This window comes from Aquarana catesbeiana, linkage group LG01, assembly GCF_042186555.1.
Source record: "Aquarana catesbeiana isolate 2022-GZ linkage group LG01, ASM4218655v1, whole genome shotgun sequence".
Lineage (NCBI taxonomy): Eukaryota > Metazoa > Chordata > Amphibia > Anura > Ranidae > Aquarana > Aquarana catesbeiana.
The window spans coordinates 239,863,183-239,886,575 of NC_133324.1; the positions used below are offsets into that span (position 1 = coordinate 239,863,183).

At 43.3% G+C, this 23,393-nt stretch overlaps 1 protein-coding gene across 1 annotated transcript in view; it reads right to left on the minus strand.

Annotated features, from left to right (window-relative positions):
* The window catches only part of RAD9B (RAD9 checkpoint clamp component B), a 96,359-nt gene that overhangs the window by 49,530 nt on the left and 23,436 nt on the right, over nucleotides 1–23,393 (minus strand). Inside the window, exons 3-7 of the mRNA XM_073626373.1 lie at nucleotides 16,214–16,328; nucleotides 14,268–14,367; nucleotides 10,339–10,445; nucleotides 7,473–7,579; nucleotides 4,536–4,600 (exon numbers count right to left, since the gene is read on the minus strand). Of these exons, the coding sequence (XP_073482474.1) occupies nucleotides 4,536–4,600; nucleotides 7,473–7,579; nucleotides 10,339–10,445; nucleotides 14,268–14,367; nucleotides 16,214–16,328 (494 nt within the window). The remainder of the gene's footprint in view (nucleotides 1–4,535; nucleotides 4,601–7,472; nucleotides 7,580–10,338; nucleotides 10,446–14,267; nucleotides 14,368–16,213; nucleotides 16,329–23,393) is intronic.

A 23,393-nucleotide genomic window follows, 5' to 3' on the forward strand; every position in this document is an offset into this window, starting at 1 on the left:
AAGCCTGGTGGTCCTCAGAGGGGGAGGGGTCATGGGAGGAGGGGGTACTGTCAGGGCTGGGCTCAGCCCTTCCTTCTCAAAGCTGGCCGCTCAGCTGTCAGCTAATTGGCAGCTCCTCTCTCTCTCTCTCCACAGTGACTTAGCTGTTAATGATCTGCTCGTCAGTCCTGGCTACTTAAAGCCGTCCAGCTCACTTCATCTCTGCCTTCGCCTTTGGTCACATCTCAGAGACTTCTCCTGCGTTCCTGTTGAAGACTTGCTCGGCTGACATCCCTTCTGGCTCCTGATCCTGCTTGCTGTACTACTACGTTGATCTCTGGCTCTCTGGCATTAGTTGACTACCCGATCAGGTTACTGAACTCTGGCTATGTATTGACTATGCTTACTCTGTTTACCTTTTTATTATTATTAAACAAGTGTGATAAACTGTACTTCTATCTTGGTCTGATTCATGGTTTCTGACAGCCCGTGAATGCAGCCTCACTGTGCCCATCAAATGCAGCCTCACTGTGTCCATGAATGCAGCCTCACTGTGTCCACCATTGCAGCCTCACTGTGCTCGTGAATGCAGCCTCACTGTGCCCACCATTACAGCCTCACTGTGCCCATGAATGCAGTCTCACTGTGCCCACAATTGCACCCTGTGCCCATGATTGCAGCATCACTGTGCCAATTAATACAGACTCACCATCGCCTGGTAACACACACACGGCAGGCATCTCCTCCTGTATATCACGGAGCTGGCTGGGTCTGTGTTCGGCGGCCACGCTGTAACAATTAACAACTGGATTCTGCAACCTGTACATAGCACATGTGTGGATTCTGCAACCTGTACATAGCACATGTGTGGATTCTGCAACCTGTACATAGCGCATGTGTGGATTCTGCAACCCTTATCAGCTCAGCTTTCTATACCTGGGTGGTGGTGGACACAGCAATTACCCCCCTTTCTCTGTCACACCAGCACAGTCAGGGTGGCAGGGCAGACACAAACACTCCTCCAGCCTCTTCTCACAACCCACACACACCCCCTATCACCAGCTCACCTCGGGCTCTCAGCTTCAGCTGGGGAGGTCCGGACTCCGGAAGACTGTGTGGACACAGTGTGTAACAGCAGCCGCCCCCCCCCGCGCTGAATGATGACACATTCAGCTTAGCTGCTCAGCAGTGGTGAGTGGAGATAGCAGGGGAAAACAGTAATCAGACCATACTATTTTGGCCACGGTGCTGGAGGTGTTCCAGCTGACAAAAAAAACCTACTAAACAGAGCAGCCAGAGCCAGGGATGCCCTTGGGATTCTGTCAAACAGTGTTACCCGACCTGGGTGCAGAGCGCACCCCCATAGAAATGCCACCTAGCCACTGACACCCCCGCCCATGTGTGGCACCCGGGGTGGACCACCCCCCCACTTGGTACGCCCCAGAGCTGTCAAATCTAAGCACTGATGGGGATGGGCGGAGCCCCACCCATCCCCGACATCAGTGCTTAGATTTGACAGCTCCACTCTCACTGCAGCCGCACACCCCCAGCTTGCCCACCAATCACTGGATGTTTACACTCGGGGCTAATGAGCAATATGAGACCCGGGGCTTTTTGGGGACGCTGGGCAGGAGGGGCCCCCCAGGCAAGTGGGGCCCCCGGGAAACTGCCCAGCATGCCAATGCAAAAGGACGGCCCTGGGATGCCGCCCCTTCTTAAATGCCGCCTGGAGCCATGGTCCCATGGTAGGGCCGGCCCTGTTCATACCCCTTGAAATTTTCCACATTTCTTTATTGTACATAACGAGACACAGAGCACCATAATAATGACTATGTGGGTTATACGCTTACCTTTAGGTGATTGGACACTGGCAACCAATAGTAAGACGGTTCCTCCCATATAACCCCTCCTATACCGAAAGCACCTCAGTTTTTTCGCCAGTGTCTTGAAGGTGATGGTCATTGGGATTGTATGTGATACACCATCACAAAGTGGGAAAATTGTGAAGTGGAAGGATAATGATAAATGGTTTTCAAAATTTTTTACAAATAAATATCTGAAAAGTGTGCTGTACATTTGTATTCAGCGCCCTTTACTCTGATACCCCTAACTAAAATTTAGTGCAGGGGTAGGCAACCTCGGCCCTCCAGCTGCGGTGAAACTACAAGTCCCATGAGACATTGCAAGACCTCGACAATCACAGGCATGACTCCTAGAGCCAGAGGCATGCTGGGATTTGTAGTTTCACCACAGCTGGAATGCTGAGGTTGCCTACCCCTGATCTAGTGGAACTAATTGCCTTTAAAAGTCACCTAATTCGTAAATAGAGTCCACCTGTGTGTAATTTCATCTCAATATAAATACAGATGTTCTGTGAAGCCCTCAGAGAACCTTAGTGAACAAACAGCATCATGAAGGCCAAGGAACACACCAGACAGGTCAGACATAAAGTTGTGGAGAAGTTTAGAGCAGGGTTAGGTTATAAAAAAATAATCACAAACATTGAACATCTCATGGAGCACTGCTCAATCCATCATCCGAAAATTGAAAAAGTATAGCACAACTTCATACCCACCAAGACATGCCCTTCCATCTAAACTGACACGCTGGGCAAAGAGAGCATTAATCAGAGAAGCAGCCAAGAGGTCCATGTTAACTCTGGATGAAATGCAGAAATCCACAGCTCAGGTGGGAGAATCTGTCCACAGGACAACTATTAGCCGTGCACTCCACATATCTGGCCTTTATGGAAGAGTGGCAAGAAGAAAACCATTGTGCAAAGAAAGCCATAAGAAGTCCTGTTTGCATTTTGCGAGAAGCCATGTGGTGGACACAGCAAACATGTGGAAGGAGGTGCTCTGATCAGATGAGACCAAATTTAACTTTTTGGTTTAAAAGCAAAATGCTATTTGTGGTGGAAAACTAATACTGCACATCACACTGAACACACCATCCCCACCATGAAACATGGTGGTGACAGCATCATTTTGTGGGGATGCTTTTCTTCAGCAGGGACAGGGAAGCTGGTCAGAGTTGATGGGAAGATGGATGGAGCTAAATACAGGGCAATCTTAGAAGAAAACCTGTTAAAGTCTGCAAAAGATTTGAGACTGGGGCGGAGGTTCACTTTCCAGCAGGACAACGACCCTAAACATACAGCCAGAGCTACAATGGGGTGGTTTAGAACAAAGCATATTCATGTGTTAGAATGGCCCAGTCAGACCTAAATCCAAGAATCTAAGGCAAGACTTGAAAATTCCTGTTCACAGACGCTCTCCATCCAACCTGACAGAGCTTGAGCTATTTTGAAAGAAGAATGGGCAAAAATTTCACTATCTAGATGTGCAAAGCTGGTAGAGACATCCCCAAAAAGACTTGCAGCTGTAATTGCAGTGAAAGGTGGTTCTACAAAGTATTGACTCAGGGGTGCTGAATACAAGTGCACGCTACACTTTTCAGATATTTATTTGTAAAAAATTTTGAAAACCATTTATCATTTTCTCTCCACTTCACAATTACGTGCCACTTTGTGTTGGTCTATCACATAAAATCCCAATAAAAATACATTGATGTTTTTGGATGTAACATGACAAAATGTGGAAAAATTCAAGGGGTAGAAATACTTTTTCAAGGCACTGTTTGATTTTGTGGTTCATGAGATAAATGGATGGCAGTAAAATTTTGTAGCAGGATGTAGCACTGGCCACACCCTTTTTTAAACCTAGGATATAATTAGTATTTTCTGTTGGCTTTTGTTTTGGGTCCTGTTTTGTTGAACCACTGACCAATAAACATGGGCAGAAAGCCCTTAAACCCACTTGACACTTGGATTACCTCTCTGCGAGCTCTCCGCTTAAAACTGAACCCAACTATATATAACATAACTATATATAACACCTTGCAGAAGAGCTTCATACCTACTTTGTGCAGATAAGCCATGTCTACACAGGCATTGTGGTAAGCATCTGGCACAAGTTGCTTTGCGCCACTACTATTAGAAGTGACAGCAACAGACTTTAGGAGGAAACTGCTGTCAGTCACTGAAGGTGAGCAATGTAGAAAGTAAAAATCACTCTATAGGCACACTTCATTTTATGACTGCAGACTGAACATACTGTCACAGTAAACGCTGACGCAATAGCTTACTATACCCAGGAGAAGCAAGCATTTCTAGTGTGACAATATTGCTGCTGGGAGCCATTCAGGCAGTTTAGTCACTCTAGGTCAGGAAGTGCCAGTGTAGGATAAAACTAGAAGGATCACCAGGTCAAAATAAAGGAAAGGAAAAATAAGATCATTATGTACAGATATGCCAATAATTGATTACCTATAATTTTAAGGTTTAAATAAATTTGACCTCTATGTGAAAAAATACTAATTCCACACCAATTTGATAGTTATGTCTGTAAATTAAGCATTTTAATGAGAGGTTTTATGATGGTCAAATAACGTAAATGTCTCTGTAAACTGACTCAAACGTTTCTCAGAAAGAGTTTTTGAGGGATTCTTAAGAACGTTATATAACATACATTGATCGTAAATATTTATACACATACTTTCCCGGCTTGTTAAAGTGAACCATAATCAGAGCACTGGTTGCCTCTGCAAAGGACAAGAATCCCTAGAAAAAAAGCAACATAAATTAGTGTGTACACAGCTTTTGCTTTTATATAATATACAGCTTCTTTTATTAGTAAGATCCAGTGGAAAAATGTGACAGAGCACGTGAGGGTACACTGGAATTTGTCAGTCTGCAACATGACTAGATGAAGCAGAGCATAATTTTTGTTAAAGCAAAACTCCAGTTTTTTGCTAATTTTGAAAATTCCCTTCATACGTACCTTTTTAAGCTGAGGTCCTCTGGGTGGACACATGAAGTCCTAGGGTATTAATTCTTTTCTGTTTCTGGCAGTGGAACTTGATCATCAATACTGCAGAGAGCAGCACTGATGTTATACCATCAGCACAGTTCTGTGCAGTATTGTATTATGAGCCCAGGTCAACGTGATGATCCACCCCAAAAGGGTGAGTCCATGCACAGCTTGAATTTTGACTGATTCTTGGTAATCGGCCAAATTTCAAGCCGTGGGTGTCCTTGTCGCAGCATTCGGCTTGACAAACTTCAATTGAACAATCCAATGAGCGTGGTGGAAAATTGTCAGCCAGTAACTACATCCAATCAAGTACAGTCTATGGTATTCAAGGTATTCAGGTATTCAAACAGCCTCAGTTGCTGGCTGTCTGAATACAATACCTGGCAGTGGAGATTCCTCCATCCATGCTGTTTAGTATGGATGAAGGATTCTATTAGTTTCCTATCATTCAACCCCTGAGAAATCTATATGTAATATGGCTAAAATAAATTTAGGCAAATAATGCTTCATGTGAAATCCTGACGCACGTCCTCCTCGAAACCCTCCCAGATCATACCCTGTGAAACTGCATCAATATGAAGATACAAAATGAAGATGGCCTAATATCAAATGATCTCCGGAGTCCAGCGAGTGTTTTTTGTTTGTTTGTTTGTTTGTTTTTTTTAATCAAATGTTGTACAACAGTCATCTAAGAAATACCTTGAGGTGCCTACAAAGGAAGTGTGTGGAATGATGCTTACCAGTGGGGTGACACCGGGGCCGCCGCTAAACACTGTACTTTATTGCTTGCAGTGAGGCGGTGCGGGGGAGGCTGCCTGTAACACTCCCCAGGCAGGCAGGCTAATATCCCCGAGTGAACCGGAGTTGGTGGGCGGAGCTGGGGGGTGTGGCTGCATCCTCCACTCCTCCCACAGACTCCTTCACTATTGCTGATCCCGCAGCTGAAGGAGATGAGAGGCAAGGACACAGCAGCCCCGCCCATATGCAGGCATGAAGCATGCTGTAAGTAAATGCAGTGCAGTGTCACTACAGAGTCCTAACTTGCCCTATACCACCCCAACCCGCCCTAAACCATCCCAACCTGCCCTGTGCCACCCTAACTTGACCTATACCACCCCAACCTGCCCTGTGCAACCCTATCTTGCCCTATACCACCCCAACCTGCCCTGTGCCACCCTAACTTGGCCTATACCACCCCAACCTGCCCTGTGCCACCCTAACTTGCCCTATACCACCCCAACCTGCCCTGTGCCACCCCAACTTGACCTATACCAATCCCAACCTGCCCTGTGCCACGCTAACTTGCCCTATACCACCCCAACCTGCCCTGTGCCACCCTAACTTGCCCTATACCACCCCAACCTGCCCTATACCACCCCAACCTGCCACTATACCACCCTATACTACCCTAACCTGCCATTATACCACCCTATACCATCATTTACAGGGGCTGGTTTGGGGTGCGCCCTGTGACTATGTGCTGCCTGCAGGGTGCAGCCTAGGCAGGAATAGGGGGGTGATACCATGTTTTACAGCACCAGGTGACACCAACCCTAGTGACGCCACTGATGCTTACTTAAAGGGTTTGTTAACCCATATAAGACAAACTCTGCCAGACCCTCTATTAGAGCCTGGCAGAGCACACTGCATTAGTATTTTGCAAAAACGAGTGGTGTAAATACCTATTTTGAGCTGTCTTCAGGCCGGTCACATGTCTCACGGCCGCTGTACCGCTCTGATACATGGATACTGCAGGAGGGGCCATGATCTCTCTCCGACGTCAGCTGGCTGCTCAGCCTCCCCTGCAGTAACCCTGGAAACCGGCTGAGAGTCACGTGACCAGCCTGAAGACAGCACTGAATCGTTATTTACAAAGCTTGTTTTTATGAAAAGTGAATGCGGTGTGCTGTGGCAGGATATCATAGAGGGGCTGGCAGTGTGCATTTACAAATTTTTAATTTTGCTAATAGCGGCGGTGGGCGGGGGGTGGAGATGTAGACACACAGACACTAGCTGACAGGCAGGAAGGAGGGGGTGAGGGGGGAGAGAGGAGAGCAGAGAGCAGGGCAGTGTATGACGAAGGGACGAACTTTGACCACAGTGGTCATGGCTCAGCAGCCATGATTTTCGTAGTCTGTTTAAAGAGGGGGATACAGGAAGTGGAGGGTTCAGGGTTTTTTTTTACAGTTTAGAGGGAGGCAGATTACACAGCACAAGCACTGTGCTGTGTAATCTGCTTTAAGGGACCAGGAAATCTATATTTTTGGGGGGGTTGACAAACGCTTTAAGTAACTAAATATACCCACAATAAATATAATGCAAGTCAAGTTATATGTCTGCCCAGATATTTGTTTGATGCACCATATTGTGTAGGCAACAGCTGGTGAATAACATTTCTAAGAACTAGTTATGTTACTTGTGTCAGACAAGTGTCAAATGTATTTATTTTTTTACATGCACATGAGATCTGGCAGCTATTGCTATGGCTATGGCAATACATCACCTTCAAAATCAAGCCTTTATAGTATGCAGTTGTATTTATTGCTACAATATAAAATGCAGATTACATTTATTGAACGAATTGAACAATTTTTTATCCCTCAAACTCCTTGTACTTACCCTAAGTTCCTTTAAGCAAAATGTTACTTCAGAATCAGTTCCAATTTGGAAGTTAATAAATTCTTCAGGATTTAAATGCACTTCAGTATGCATTACTTTTGAAATACCTAGATGAAATAACAAGGTAATTATGATGACACATATCTACAAAGAAATGTGAAAGCATGTTTTTCCTATGAAAGATCAAGTTTGGCTGAGAAGATTTAAAGCAGAATTAAAGTCAGGAAAAGAACTTACTGCAGTCCTCAGCAAACCTTTGCAAGGTGCTCTACGCTGTGCTGATATAACATCACTCTCATTCCCCAGCAGCATTCGCTATAGCTGCCAGCAGCACCTTAATTTACTGTTTTGATGATTGTACCAGGCATTGCACTGGCCATTAGTGGGATTTTCCTGACTAACTCCATGGCAGCACTCTTCCTGTGGAGGGTTCATCTACTCTGGCAAGGTCCAGTTTTCCTTCTGGAACCCAGGGCCACCATCATGGGGGTACAGGCAGTACTCAAGTAAGGGGCCCGAGCGTCCCAAGGTGCCCAGCTGGCCAGGGCCCGTTCCACCCACAGCAGCACATGAAATTAATCTATCACCTGTGCCGCTAGACTGCGCGGCGCCTGGCCGCTATAGAGCCTCCTTTCACTAGCAGTCGTATTCCCCCCCCCCCGCAGTAGAGAAGTGGAGAGAAGCATTACACCAAGCCTGAGCCTCCGCCGGCCGCCACCTTCCTGACTAGTAACCCCCCCAGCAGGTGATCGCGCCCAGCACTCGCTCCTCTTCCTTCCCTGCTGAGGCGGAGCCTGCTGGCTGCTACTAGGTTGGTTTACAATGTAATTGGCGTAATTGGCCTGGACATGGGCAGGGGTTGTGGTCAGCTTGTCAGCGTCTATCTGCATGCACCCAGCCCTAGCAGGTGCATGCAGATAGATACCAGAGAGCAGCCTGGAGGGTAAGTCACAAAAATTTTGTGTGCACTGCTGTGCCCATGTGCTGCCTGTAGATTTAGAATTTATTTATCTCCTTCTCCTTGGATGGGACACCTGAGGGCCGAGGCTGACAAGCTGGGATCAGTGGCATGATGGAGTTGCATTGTGGAAAATGGATGAGGATGACTCTGGGTGGGGATGAGAGTTACATTGTGGAGAGCCTTTTCACTATGTAACTCATACCCACTTAGAGTCATCCTCATCCATTTTCCACAATGCAACTCCATCATCCTCATCCCCGCTCAGCACCAACCATCCCTCCAGTCTCCACAATGCATCCCCATCCCCGCCCAGCACCATCCATCCCTCCAGTTTCCACAATGCTCCCCATCCCCGCCCAGCAACCATCCATCCCTCCAGTCTCCACAATGCATCATCCATCCATGCCCAGCACCATCCATCCCTCCAGTCACCACAATGCATCCCCACCCACGCCTAGCACCATCCATCCCTCTCCACAATGCATCCCCATCCCCGCCCAGCACCATCCATTCCTCCAGTCTCCACAATGCATCCCCATCCCCGCCCAGCACCATCCATCCCTCCAGTCTCCACAATGCATCCCCATCCCCACCCAGCACCATCCATTCCTCCAGTCTCCACAATGCATCCCCATCCCCACCCAGCACCATCCATCCCTCCAGTCTCCACAACGCATCCCCATCCACGCCCAGCACCATTCATCCCTCCAGTCTCCACAATGCATCTTCAACCCCCATCCCCGCCCAGCACCATCCATCCCTCCAGTCTCCACAATGCATCCCCATCCCCGCCCAGCACAATCCATCCCTCCAGTCTCCATAATGCATCACCATTCCACCCCAGCATCATCCATCCCTCCAGTCTCCACAATACATCCCCATCCACGCCCAGCACCATTCATCCCTCCAGTCTCCACAATGCATCTTCCATCCATGCCTAGCACCATCCATCCCTCTCCACAATTTATCCCCACTCACGCCCAGCACCATCCATCCCTCTCCACAATGCATCCCCATCCACGCCCAGCACCATCCATCCCTCTCCACAATGCATCCCCATCCACGCCCAGAATCATCCATCCCTCTCCAGGATTCTGGGCGTGGATGAGGATACATTGTGGAGAGGGATGGATGATGCTGGGAATAGATGGGAATACATTGTAGAGAGGGATTGATGATTCTGGGTGCGGATGGGGATACATTGTACAAGAGGGATGGATGATGCTGGGCGTGAATGGGGACTCGGTGGGACAGCCAGTGGGCTGGCCCCGGGGAATGTTGGTGGTCAGGCCCCGGGGGGGCCCAGGCCTAAATCTGTGTAAGGGGCCCCAAAATTTCTGATGGCTGCCCTGCAAGTGAGTGTAAATTAACTCTAAAGCTGGGTTCACACTGCCATGCGGAGCAGCTCGCAGCAGGGGCCTGGTGCATCCTTGTTCACTGTTTAAGTTCCGATTTTTGTCCGAATTTTTTACTGAATTTGGACCTGGAACGTACCAGAAGATGCACAGGACTCCTGTGCAATTTGCTCGACAGCAGTCCCAGATCTGTGTGAACCGGCTCCATTGAAGCCAGTCACAGTTTCCTGACATGTGAATTGGATGCAGAGAAACCCGCATGCAATTCTCAATAGTGTGAACTAAGGAGGTCGAATGACTCTTTCTTTCAGGACTGAGTGAGTTGTGATGAATTACACTAAATATTAACAACATCTCTAGCCCACTAACATGCAGCTAGCCAAAAACCTGTTTCTACAAACCCATAATGGTGATGAGGAAACAACATTCCCATGTTTATACCATAGCCATATTATTCATACTTTTCAGTTCATATTGAAAAGACCAAGTTCAGGGAGACTGTACTTACTGCATACTGCATTGTTTAGAAAAGTAAGGTATTTATTCTTACCGATATCTTCCTCACTGTAGCTCTTTAATGTAATTTTCATTGGTGTTGCAGTCAGAGTAACTTCCTCTTGGCAAGATGGAAAGTGAATTATCACATCAGATAAAACCCTGTAAAATAATTTTAAATATTTGCAGGCCTCTCTCTTCCCCTCTTCACCCTTCTTTTCCACTCCCTTTCTCTGTGAATTTTTTTTTTTCACCTGAGACTTCCCTCCCTTTCCCATAACCCCCTACCCCACTGACCCATCTTCACACCAGCATAACATTAATTTGGTTTCTTCTTTTCCACAATACGAACCTTCTGACGGAAGGGTAGAAGATTAAGGCTGGCCATACACGGTGCTGAACCGGCCGAGATTCAAACCATTAATGGGCAGGGTGAATGTACCAAGTTAATCGATCGATCAACTACAACCAGCCTGCTGGATTCTCTTGCGATTATCACTAGCGGCTGCTATAGCTGCTAGAGATAATCACTGTCTTCTCCCGACGGGGATGGATTCCCCCTGCTGGGAGAAGATAGTGGCTCGGCAGGAGGGATTCCCGCAGTAACACTGTCTGTGCTGATGGAGGAATCCAGCAAATTTCTTTCCTACAACCCATGGTTGCAGGGAAGAAATTCACTTTGAAAGAAATTCACTTTGTGTATGGCCGGCCTTAGGGCCCTTTCACACGGGCACGTCCTTTCTGGTTAGTGAGGAATCTGTAAACAGGAATCTGTGCTACTGCAGGCTTCCATGACATCTGTGTCAGTTCAGGCTTTTCCTCCTGCCTGAAACTGGACCTACACTATACAGTAAAACCTTGGTTTGAGAGTAACTTGGTTTAAGAGCATTTTGCAAGACAAGCAAATTTTTTAAAACAATTTTGACTTGATATACAAGCGATGTCTTGATATAAGAGTAGCATCATGTCACAACTGAGTATAAAAGAGAAGAGAGGCGCCTCTAATTGTAGCAATATGGTTACACTTAATGAAGGTACAACATTTAGCAACATATTGCTACGCTTAGAGGTGCCTCTCTTCTCTTTTATACTCTGTAGCTCCTGCTGGATTTTGCTTTTAATCCCCTTGTGGAAGCTGCCGTTTGTGGATGGAAATTTTACAGTTACACAACCTATGAATAAATGGCTGTGGAACAAATCATCTGAGTTTTCATTATTTCTTATGGGGAAATTCATTTTGATATACAAGTGCTTTGGATTACAAGCATGTTTCCGGAACGAATTATGCTCGCAATCCAAGGTTTTACTGTTTTAACAAAAGTATTGGGACACCTGCCTTTACACGCATATGATCTTTAATGGCATCACAGTCTTAGTCCATAGGGGTCAATATTAAGTTGGCCTACCCTTTGCAGCTATAACAGCTTCAGCTCTTCTGGGAAGGCTGTCCACAAGGTTTAGGAGTGTGTCTAATGTTTGACCAGTCTTCCAGAAGCGCATTTGTGAGGTCAGTGTGGACTAGAAGGCCTGGCTTGCAGTCTCCACTCTAATTCATCCCAAAGGTGTTCTATTAGGTTGAGGTCAGGACTTTGTGCAGGCCAGTCAAGTTCCTCCACCCCAAACACACTCATCCATGTCTTTATGACCTTTATGGGCCAAAGACTGGGTGGTCCTAATTGTGGCCCCTGACACTACCAAGAAGCCACACACTGTATAATATTCATTTTACGTAACACTAGTGAAGACTGTCAGAGACTGCAGACATACAACATCAGATAATTACAGTCTTTGGACATGCAACTAATGTGGCTGGGGGCACATTATATGAGATAGCTAAAGATCACTATCAGTATAGCCCCTTTAAAGTTCAATGCTTCCTATTAGGACTACTAAGGATCACTGGGGTTCAGGGACAACACAACAAGTACCAATGGGCTGCAGGTTGGGACTAATACAATATTTTCATGATGCCGTATCATTTTGTACACTTACTGCAGGTACCTGAATAAAAAATATTAAAACATTGTTTACAAGCTTATAAGGTAGTACAATGCAATGATTTGTAGTTCCTCTGCAACGCTTATAATTTCACCATTGTTTACAGCAGAAAGTACAATGGAAAGTTATTGCTAAATTCAATCTAATCTAATCTGACTGGCATACACAGACTGATAATCACCTGATTCAGCAGGAACTGGCCAAATTTTGCTCTATGTGTACTGCTGTCTGTTCAACAGAATCCGGTCTAACGACTGGCTTCTGTCGTCGGGCAGTCCTGCTGGAAAACCATAATTTGATCAGTGCTTGCAGCCAATGGCTGCAGCGCTGATCTCTGTATTCTGATGGGGGGAGTCCCCATAGTCAGAATACAATAGCGTGGCATCGCCTGTATGGATGCAGGGATCTGTGTATACCCTGCTTAATACCAGTACCAAATAACATGATTGACAAAATTGTTATTCTGATTCTTGCTGAAGCAATGTGAAATTTGGTGGGGGGAAGAAATGTTTTTTTTTTTTTTTGGGGGGGGGGGTTAAAAGGTCTATATATAAAGCTGCAAACTGATTAAATGATACAAAGCAAATACAAAAACTGATATTGAGTGCAAATACTAAATAATTAACATGTGAATCCATAAAGTGCATTTTATAAGGCCATGAATATGCAAATGCAAATTCTGGAAAAAAATCCAAAAATAAATAGTTCAAAAAAGCAAAAAGTCCCTCTCACTGAAAAGTGAAATTCCAATATGTGCTTGAATATAAATTGTAGTCACCACCACCACCTTTAAGTGAATTGGCCACTCACCTCAGAATAAGACTCATCCGTGTCTAATCAAGCCTTGTTTTAAACATACGAAGATCCTCTGTAATCAGGAATGCCAGCTCCAATATCACACATGCTCTCTTTTGACAACAATTTCTCCAATAATACTCAAAATATATAAGGAAAAATCATTGCGCAATATCATTTAAATCTATTTATTGTATAAAAACATATGGATGTTGCACTCAACCTTTCCACATCTTGTAAAATAGCAAAATAGTAATCCAGATTGTGAACTCTTTGCCGCAATCCCGATGCATGAGACATCGGAAATGACATCACCAGCTCCACCCGACACTCGTGAAGTGACTTCTTCAAAGGATCCCTTCAAAGTGATAAGTGACGCAATGCGTTGGGTGGAGCTGGTGACATAATTTCCGGTGTCTCGTGCATCGGGATTGCAGTGAGGAGGCAAGGAGCTCGCAATCTGGATTACTATTTTGTTATTTTCCAAGATGTGTAAAGTGTGAGTGCACCAACCATATGTTTTTATACAATAAATCAATTTAAATGATATTGCGCAATGATCTTTTCTTATATATTTTGAGTATTATTAGAGAAATCGTTCTGTCTAAAGAGAGCGTGTGATATTGGAGCTGGCGTTCCTGATTACAGGATCTTCCTATGCTTAAAACAAGGCTTGATTAGACCCAGGTGGACCTTATTCTGAGGTGAGAGGCCAATTCAGTTAAAGGTGGTGGTGGTGACTACAATTTATATTCAAGCGCGTATAGGAATTTCACTTTTCAGTGAGAGGGACTTTTGCTCACTTTGAACTATTTATTTTTGGATTTTTCTCCGGAATTTTTTGCATATTCATGGACTTATAAACTACACTTTTATGGATTCACATGTTAATTATTTAGTATTTGCACTCGAAATACATTTTTGTATTTGCTTTGTATCATTTAATCCATTTGCAGGTTAATTACTACATGAGTGAACCATTATTTGCTGTATATATTCTTATTAGTGTGAGGTCACTTTTAGAATGGTAGCAGCTGTTCCTAGGTAATTATTCACAGTGATAGGTTCATTCACATAGCAGCGCACAGGTTATTCTATATTATACCATTTAAAGGGTCTATAGCTACCTTTAGAAAAAATCCAATTCATTTATAAACTAAATGCATTCATAATTAAGAAGCAAAAATATACCTGGATTGAATTTTCAGTACATTAGGACATGATGTTTTGGAAAACACAACTTGTTGTGACTCGCACTCTTCATAGGCCAAGTTATGCGTTTTAGTAAGACCTTGAAAATATGTTAGACACAGAATAATTCCACAACTGCAGTTCTTATTTATATATTATTATAATACATGTAGCACCCTTGTCCTAAAACAGGGCTACAGGTAAATTTAACTGTGCTGGGTGGTAGCTAGCCTGGCTAATTTGTAGTCTTTATGGATCAAATGGGCTTCCAGTTTCAGCTGTTGCTTCTGCCTTTTGTCAGTAGGTGGCACTGTTGCCTCAGGCATTAGTATGATGAGCTACAGTGAAGTCAGGTTATGAATAAACATACCTTTCTCAGCCAATAAGACTAGCTGCTATGAATGCTGGGAGAAGGTATTTATTTGGAGAAAGTCAGGTGAACTAGGTCTTCTCTGCCCATACTGCGGTCTGGGTGGCTGCGTGAGGAACAACTCCTGGCTGCTATGCCTAAAGCCTGAGGCCTATCCAGGAGCTCTCCTGGTTGAAAGGTCTGTTTGAGGCCTATCCAGGTGTTCAAGATTTTACAGAGGAGAGCCTGCTCAATACCTGGAAACAATGCTGAGAGGGATGTAGTTCTAGAGAAGTACCAGAGGTGACTCTTCATGGACCAGGAACCCATGAGGTGGCTGGGAGAGCTTCAAAAGAGAACTTATCCAAGAAAATTCTGTATGATGCTGTGAGTAAAGTTCGGCTGCCATAGGAGGCATCCTGTTCTACAAAGTACAGATGTGCTGGTTCAGCTTGAAGGCTCTTTTCCTGTACCGCTGTCTGCCTTATCTCACCTTTTTGTCTAAGAAGTCTGCCTGTCTGCTAATCATTATTATTTTTGGCAGAGGATGTCCTGTGCCCCATCCCCTCTTTCCCACATTTTCCTGTTTGTGAGAAATAAACTTCTCTTTGTGCACCCTGAGGAGGAATGTTGGCCCTCCCTGTCTTTGGGGGTCACCGCCAGGCCCCTGGAAATGTATTATAAGATTTCTTAACACCAGTTTAATTGTATGCAGAGCTGTGGATAAGGTGGTACCACCAGTTCTCCTGCATGAGGCCCAGGCCAACAGGGGGGCCCAGACAGCTGGATGAATGTGAGCAGGGAGGGTGAGGAGGCAATTACTGGAACAAATCTCCTGTATGGCTTTCTCTGCAGCAGCAGCAGAAAGCTGGTTTCTCCTCCTCTCTCTCCTGCCAGCTTTCAGCTGCTGCAGAGAGCCATACAGGGGATTGGTTCCAGTAACTGCCCACCCGCCACACAGATCACCCTCCCTGTGCACCATGCATTTCCCCCCTGTGTGCCCCATCCCCACCCCTGCAGTGCTGCCAACTTCCCTCCTCTTGTCGCCGGCAGCTACAAGCACACAATAGGATCCTTCAGGATGGAGAGTGGGGGAAGGGTCCAGTAAATATGTCACATTTCCAAGCCCCTTTCTTTCTTGAATGAACACAAAGAGTGACTAGTACTGACCACTCAGTGTGTTCATTCATACCTGAAGCATAGTAAACTTTGTTTATTTGGGGAGGGGCTGTCGGGTTGGCTGTAGGGGGCCCTGTGGTTTCTAACAGCAGCCCTGATTGTTGATTGTAATAAAGAAATACCAGAGAATTAAATGTGTTCTATCTGCCTGCTACAAATGGGTTGAAATGTGAATATGACCAAATTAGAGCTACCATGTTTCTCTGCATATGTGTAACTTCACAGTTACTAATTATTAAAAACACAAAAATGTATACAAACACAAAAATAATATTTTAAGCTGTCATGGCTCTTTCATTTCTTGGCCTCCTAATGTTAATACTGCCAATTTGTCTGGCACTTCTGATATGGATATTTCAACCTTTGCAGATGAGATCAATGCTCAAAGTACTTTAGGATCCATTTAAAAGCTGCTTACCGTGTTTGCAGAAAAAACGGAATACCATATGAAATGAATTGAAATTTAAATAAATTTGGCATTTTTCCACATTCTTGTCCAATATGTTGAGACATCTAAACACATGCAGTAGAGACTGTAAAAGAAAATGCAGTAGGTTGTTTTTTGGGGGTTTTTTTTGGCTGATCAGTATATTTAAACATATAAGTTGGGCCACATTCCTTGAGAAAAAGAAAATGCGTCACACATGGGTGCATTAGGCCAATGATAAATAACATGCTCAACCACAGCTGCCAGTACCCATGGAGGTATAATGGAGAGGCCAGGACCCAGCATTAGATGTTGGGGCACCTGTAAAGGCTGCAAGGAGGGCTGGGGAGGGTGGTAAAGTTGAACGTGAGGCTGCAAGGACATTGTTGAGATATGCTACTGACTGCTGAGCTGCGCACAACAGAATAAAGGAGATGTCTAACTATCCCTTGGTCTAAACTGTAGTGATCCTGACTTGACCTAATATGTTTCTAGGGTAAGATACAGAGCTGGACTGGAAGAAAATGTGTACGTTTTAATACTTTTCCTGTGTCCCTGCGGAGACCACTTGAATCCTAGTGCACCAAAAGCGTTCCCTAAAGCTGTCCATACATTATGCAAATTTTGTCCAGCTCCTGGGTTGTGTGACATCTTTCTACTGAAAATTGTTGGCCAAACAGCACCTGTATCCAAATCAGATGCAGAAGCTGTTCAGGTATTTTGAAAGCTGGTGGGGCCAGCTGTCAAAATACAATTGCCAGAGAGATTTGTCTATTGATAGCATGTAGCATGGGGAGGGGGGGGGTCTGTTTTATTGTGTGTTATAACTAATTCACAATTCACAAAAAACACAGATGGGCTAATATATGAAAGTGTGCTATAAGACAATGATACTCAACCAGGCCAGCGGCAGATTCCCTGACCTCACACAGTTCATCCCAGCACCCAAAGTGCCCCTGAACCTCTCACAGTGCCCCCAGGTCACCTAAGATCCCATCTTTCAGCCCCCACATTCCCCCCCCAACCTCTCTCAGTGCTATCCATCCTCCCACAGTGTGTCCCAGCCCCTGCAGCACCCCCTAGCTTTCCACAGAGCATCCAGCCCCCCAAAGTACTCCAAATAGTGTCCCCAGTGCACACCCCCCCCCCGACAGCCACTGTACTGCCCTCCAGTCTCCTGCAGTGCCTCTGCAAAGCCCCCCAGCCTCTTGGAGATACCACCATTCCCCGCCTGAGATCCCACCCTTCACAGTTGTCCCCAGCTCCCTGCAGAAACCTTACGCTACAGGGCCACCAAGTCTGCTGCAAATTCTCTTAACCCCATCCCTCTTCTAGTGTGAGTATAAACTTTTTTTTTTATGCTGTTGGAGCATGAAAGGCTTTTGAAGAATTCACTGGGCACTGGTCTCAGTAAAGTTGAAAGGACTGCTATAGAAAAAAATTGTGACACTTGTCACAAGTCTAAATTGATGTACCCAGGAGCTGGCTAGTGTTGCCTGCATATTTAGGAGATATTCTGCAGTGTTGCCACAGTGAGACAGTATCCTACTAGTGCCCAGCCTGGACTCTGCCTTTGTCATCACATCCTGACTTTTGTCACCACAAGAATGTTGGAACCCAGAGTATCAGAGAGTGTCAGTACTGCTTGGACCTTGAAGAAGGGGACATACCCCGAAAGCTTGTCCTGAAAACTTGTATGTTAGTGCAAATAAAAAAAGTATCACGGACAGTACTCAATTTTCTCTTTAACTTTATTGAAAATTCAAGTGATGGGGGCAGGAGGCGGAGCCTGGCGGAGCAGACATGCATTGTTAGAGCTCCACACTGCTGAGGAGAGAAGAGAAGGACAAAGCGGAGCCTGCAGGCTCAAAAGGTATCCATTTGAACCTTTTTGCCCCAGGGAACAAACTGTGAAAGTTTGGGCAGGAAATATGGTACTGGGAGGAAACCGTGGCAGAAATAAAAATCACCTCACAAAGAGCTCACAGGCACTCACTGCAGCTGAAGCAGCTCCAATCACCTCACAAGATACAGCATCAGGGCGCTCTCACAGACAGAAAATGTCACAGCAAGACTCTCCATTTGAGTCAGATACAGAACAAATCCTCTCACAAACTTCTCCACAAGCCTCCGCAGTATCCCCAGTAATATTATTACAATTTGAAAAGATGTTTCATAAGGCTTTAAAACAAACCTCAGACCAAATAACAAAAAGCCTAACTAAAGAAATAAGAGAGCTGGGAAACCGCACCGCAGCCTTAGAAATAAAAATGGATGAAATTGAAATTACAACCCAAGAAAATATAACAGAATTGGAACAATTAAAAAAAGAGAATTTAATACTTCAAACTAAGCTCGAAGATTACGAAAATAGAGCCAGACGTTCAAACTTGCGCATAAGGGGAATACCTGAAACTGTGACAGACCTGCAATCTACTATTACTGCTCTATTACAAGAACTAAAGCCAGATATCCCTATTGAACGTTTAGAACTGGACAGAGTACACAGAGCCCTCACAGCCAAAAAGAAAGATGGACCCCCACGTGATATAATCACAAAATTTCATTATTACAGAACGAAAGAACAAATACTAATTGCTGCAAGAGAAAAAAAGGAACTTAATTTTCAAGGACACAATTATCAAATTTTTGCTGACCTATCCCAACTTACTATTACTAAAAGACGATCCATGAAACCCCAACTAATGGAACTGCAACGCCACAACATTATGTATCAATGGGGCTTCCCCTTTTCAGTCAGATTTAACCACCAAGGTACAATTTACAGAAGCAGATCAGCAGATGAACTACAACAAACCCTTTTAAAATTAAATCTGACAGAACCCACAAGCAGCAACACTCCCACACGCAGAAGAATGGCATCATCTTCACCTTCAGGCAGCACCCCGAAAATTCCCGAACAAAATGGGAATCATCATTCTCACAAAAGAGGCCGTTATGCCACATCATCCATGGACCAAGAAGATTCAATGGACTGACATCCTAATTCCTGATATCTCTTCATTTATTATACTAAGAGATGGTTCTCTATAAAAAACCTGTATTTATAACTGAATGTAACTGCATTCTGATAGTCACACACTGTGTGGGATCATGTTACATTCCAGTTATATTTCTTATTACTTCTGATTCATATAGCCTTAGAATATATAAGTGAAATAAGGAAATTCTTGTTCAGTTATATATTATCAGGTAATAACAATAGATTTATTACTTTTTAGGACAAATATGTTCAATAATCCAGAAGTAATGGAAGCTTTTTCTTTCTTTTCTTAAAACAAATATATTATTACCTAACTAGTTCCTAGAATTATGTTTTTGTTTATTCTAATCTGAAGCAATACAACCTCAATTTTATGAGTTAACATATCTAAACAGTTACATATGAATAAAATATGTAATTGTTTACTCTAAAAGGGTTAAAATCCCAAAATAATTCAAACTATCTTCATCAATACCAAAGTTATTAACAGTACCTTTCTAACTGAATTATTTAGCTTAGGGCAAGACTAACCATATACAACCACCCTGGAATAAATAATTTCAACAAAAACTATATTCTGCACTCCAATTAATGAAACATCATTTTGATGTCTTTTGACATAGCACTTCTCTCCTGTAAGCGGAAGATCCGTGTTCCCCCATTAGCCCTCCTCATTCTCCCAACCATATTATGTGGGAGTGTGACGAAGGCACTTATTCCCCTGAGAGAGATATTTATTCTCTTTCACGGGTAAATTGTGATTACTTGCAAAAAATAATTTATACAATGTATCATCTAATCTCGTATGTTTTTTGTTTACTCTTTACTCCAGAATTTACTGGTTTCTTTTCTATCTATTCATCTCTTCAGTCCACACAGGTTGATCTGCGCAGTCAGCTCTGCATAACAAAAAGTAAGTCAAAACTATTTGATCTGTTGCCATGGCACCACTAAATATACTTTCCCTGAATGTTCAGGGAATAAATGTCCCTCAAAAAAGGACCAAAGCCTTCCGTACTTTCCATAACAAGAAGGCTCACATAGTATGCCTCCAAGAAACACACTTCACCAAAGATTCTACTCCAAAATATATTTCTCCTTTTTATCAACAAATTTACACGGCTTCTGCCTGTACCAAGCAAAGGGGAACTCTAATTGCATTTCACCGATCCACACCATTCACCTTATCATCAGAAATTAAAGACCCAGAAGGTAGATACCTGATATTCATGGGTTATATAATGGATACAGCAATCACGGTGATTTCCTACTACGCTCCTAACAAACAACCTACACCATTCCTCTCACATATATTACAAGTGATTAATACACACAAAATAGGAACAGTGATAATGTGTGGGGATTCGAACCAGGTCCTCCTCCCATTTCTAGATAAATCACCTTTTACACCATCCAAAATAACCTCTAGATTACCTTTTTCTCAACTTCTTTCCAAATACAATCTGGTAGATTCGTGGAGAGAAAGTGACCCAATGAAAAAGAAATTCACTTATTTCTCGCACCCTCATCAAACCTTCACCAGAATAGATCATATTTTTCTAACAATAGGAATGATACCAGAAATTATTGCATCAGATATAATTCCGATTCCGTGGTCTGACCATAATGCAGTATACACTACTATAGCCTCAGCCATACCAAAAGCGCATGACCCAACGTGGTACTTACCGGACATAATGCTCAAACACCCACTACATCAGATGGCCATTGAACAAGCTTTAAAGGAATACATATCAATTAATAATACAACAGACATCTCCCCAATAACACTGTGGGAAGCTCATAAGCCTGTCTTGCGTGGTACAATACAAAGACAAATGGCACTATTTAAACGGGAACGCAAAAATCTAGCAAAAAAACTAGAACTCAATTTTAATGCAGCCTACATATCATTTCAAGATAATCCATCTCAGAGTACAAAATCTCATCTGGAAAAATCTAGATTGGAATACGATCTATTTCTCACTGAGTCAGTTGATAAATCCCTCAAACGCTCCAAAAACAATTTCTACATGAATACAAACAAACCAGGTACATATTTGGCTCGGGCATTAAATTCAACTAACAAATCTTTCAAACCAATACGTTTGAAATTATCAAAAAATGTTTACACTTGTAATCCAGTTAAAATAGTCCATAAATTTCACTCACATCTCGCAACTTTATACAAGACAAACAATGAATTTAATCCTACAGAGGCTGAATCCTTCTTCTCAAAAATAACCTTACCTGAGTTATCTCAGAATCAAAAAAGCAGTTTGGATGAGTCTATAACTATAGATGAAGTTGCTAACGCCATAAAAGACCTAAAACTTAACAAAAGACCAGGCCCAGACGGCTACTCGGCTTTATACTATAAAACATTCTCAGAAATACTCTCTCCCATTCTCACTGAAACTTTTAACAAACTTCTAGATGGACATTCTTTTCGGCAAGAAACACTAATGGCAATTGTTTGTATGATCCCAAAACCCCTTTCTGATGATACTTCCTGTGTGAATTATCGGCCTATCTCTCTGTTAAACCTTGATATTAAATTATTAGCAAAAATAATAGCAAAACGCCTCAATAGCATTATAGGAAAATTAATACATAGAGATCAAGTAGGCTTCATGCCAAATAGACAGGCAGGCGATAATATACGCAGGGCAGTGTTATTGGCACATATTGCTAAAAAACGGAAAATCCCTTTATGTTTTCTATCTCTCGATATTAAGAGGGCATTTGACACAGTATCCTGGCAATATATGCAATATTCATTACAAAAATGGGGTTTTGGACCCCACTTTTTAACATGGATCAAAGCATTATATAATAAACCCAAAGCCTATATAAAATATGCTGGATACAAATCTGAAGCCTTTAATATCGAAAGAGGTACCCGACAGGGTTGCCCATTATCTCCCTTATTAATTGCCCTTATACTCGAACCCATGGCCCAATACATCAGAACAAACCAAACTATAACTGGCATTGAAGTAGGAGGTATTACACACAAATTATGTATATTTGCAGACGATATATTACTTTTTCTATCATCACCACAGGTCTCTGGTCCTAACTTAATACCAGCTCTTGATGGATTTGCAGCCCTATCCGGCCTTATGATTAATCCTAAGAAATGCCTAGTGCTTAATATTTCACTCACAAACATAGAATTGATCCCGGCTAGGGCTGCACTCCCATTCTCATGGGCAGAAAAATCAATCCCATATCTTGGAATTCATTTAACAGCATCTCATTCTGACTTATTCTCAACCAATTATCCTCCTGTATTAAGACAGATCACAAATCTAATAAAACAATGGTCGCAACTTCCTTTATCCTGGATAGGGAAGATTAATGCAATCAAAATGACTATTCTACCCAAATTGCTTTATCTATTCAGAGTCCTCCCTATTCCAATTCCTTCCTATTTTTTGAGAATAGTACAAAAAAGAGCAACTTCGTTTATGTGGGGCTCTTCTAAACCACGTATACCTATACACACACTACATCTTCCCAAAAATAAAGGAGGCCTGGGATACCCTAATTTTACTAACTACTACAGAGCAGCACATTTGGCCAGTCTGTCCAAATACCATGCAAAACAGGAAATCCCATTATGGGTATTTATAGAGGCTTCAGAAAATGACCCTCTATTAATATCAAATTTATTATGGCTTGATCCTAAAGACCGCTTTAAAATTCATAATCCCATAAACTAAACACTTCTTATCTCTCTGGGATAAACTAAAAACCAAATATCAGTTACAATCTCCACACAATCCTCTCCTTTCTTTTATCAGAAATCCGGCCTTTTGGATCTACCCAAATTCTTTTAAAGCTTGGACAACATCAGGCATTCAGACACTAAATGACTTCATAGCATCTAAATCATTCCTTTCATTCCCATCGCTTAGAGAAAAATATGATCTACCAAACTCTGAGATATTTAGATATCTCCAAATCAAAAATTTCTATACACCATTCCTAAAGGGGATACACCATTATCCCAATTATCCATTTTTGAATCAATCTGTACAAAAGATCCATTTGCTAAAGGTACAATTTCATCACTTTATAATCAATTATATGGAGTAGCAAATCTTAATAGACCCTCTTACGTTCAGAGGTGGGAGGAGGACCTGGGACGAACTTTAGAAG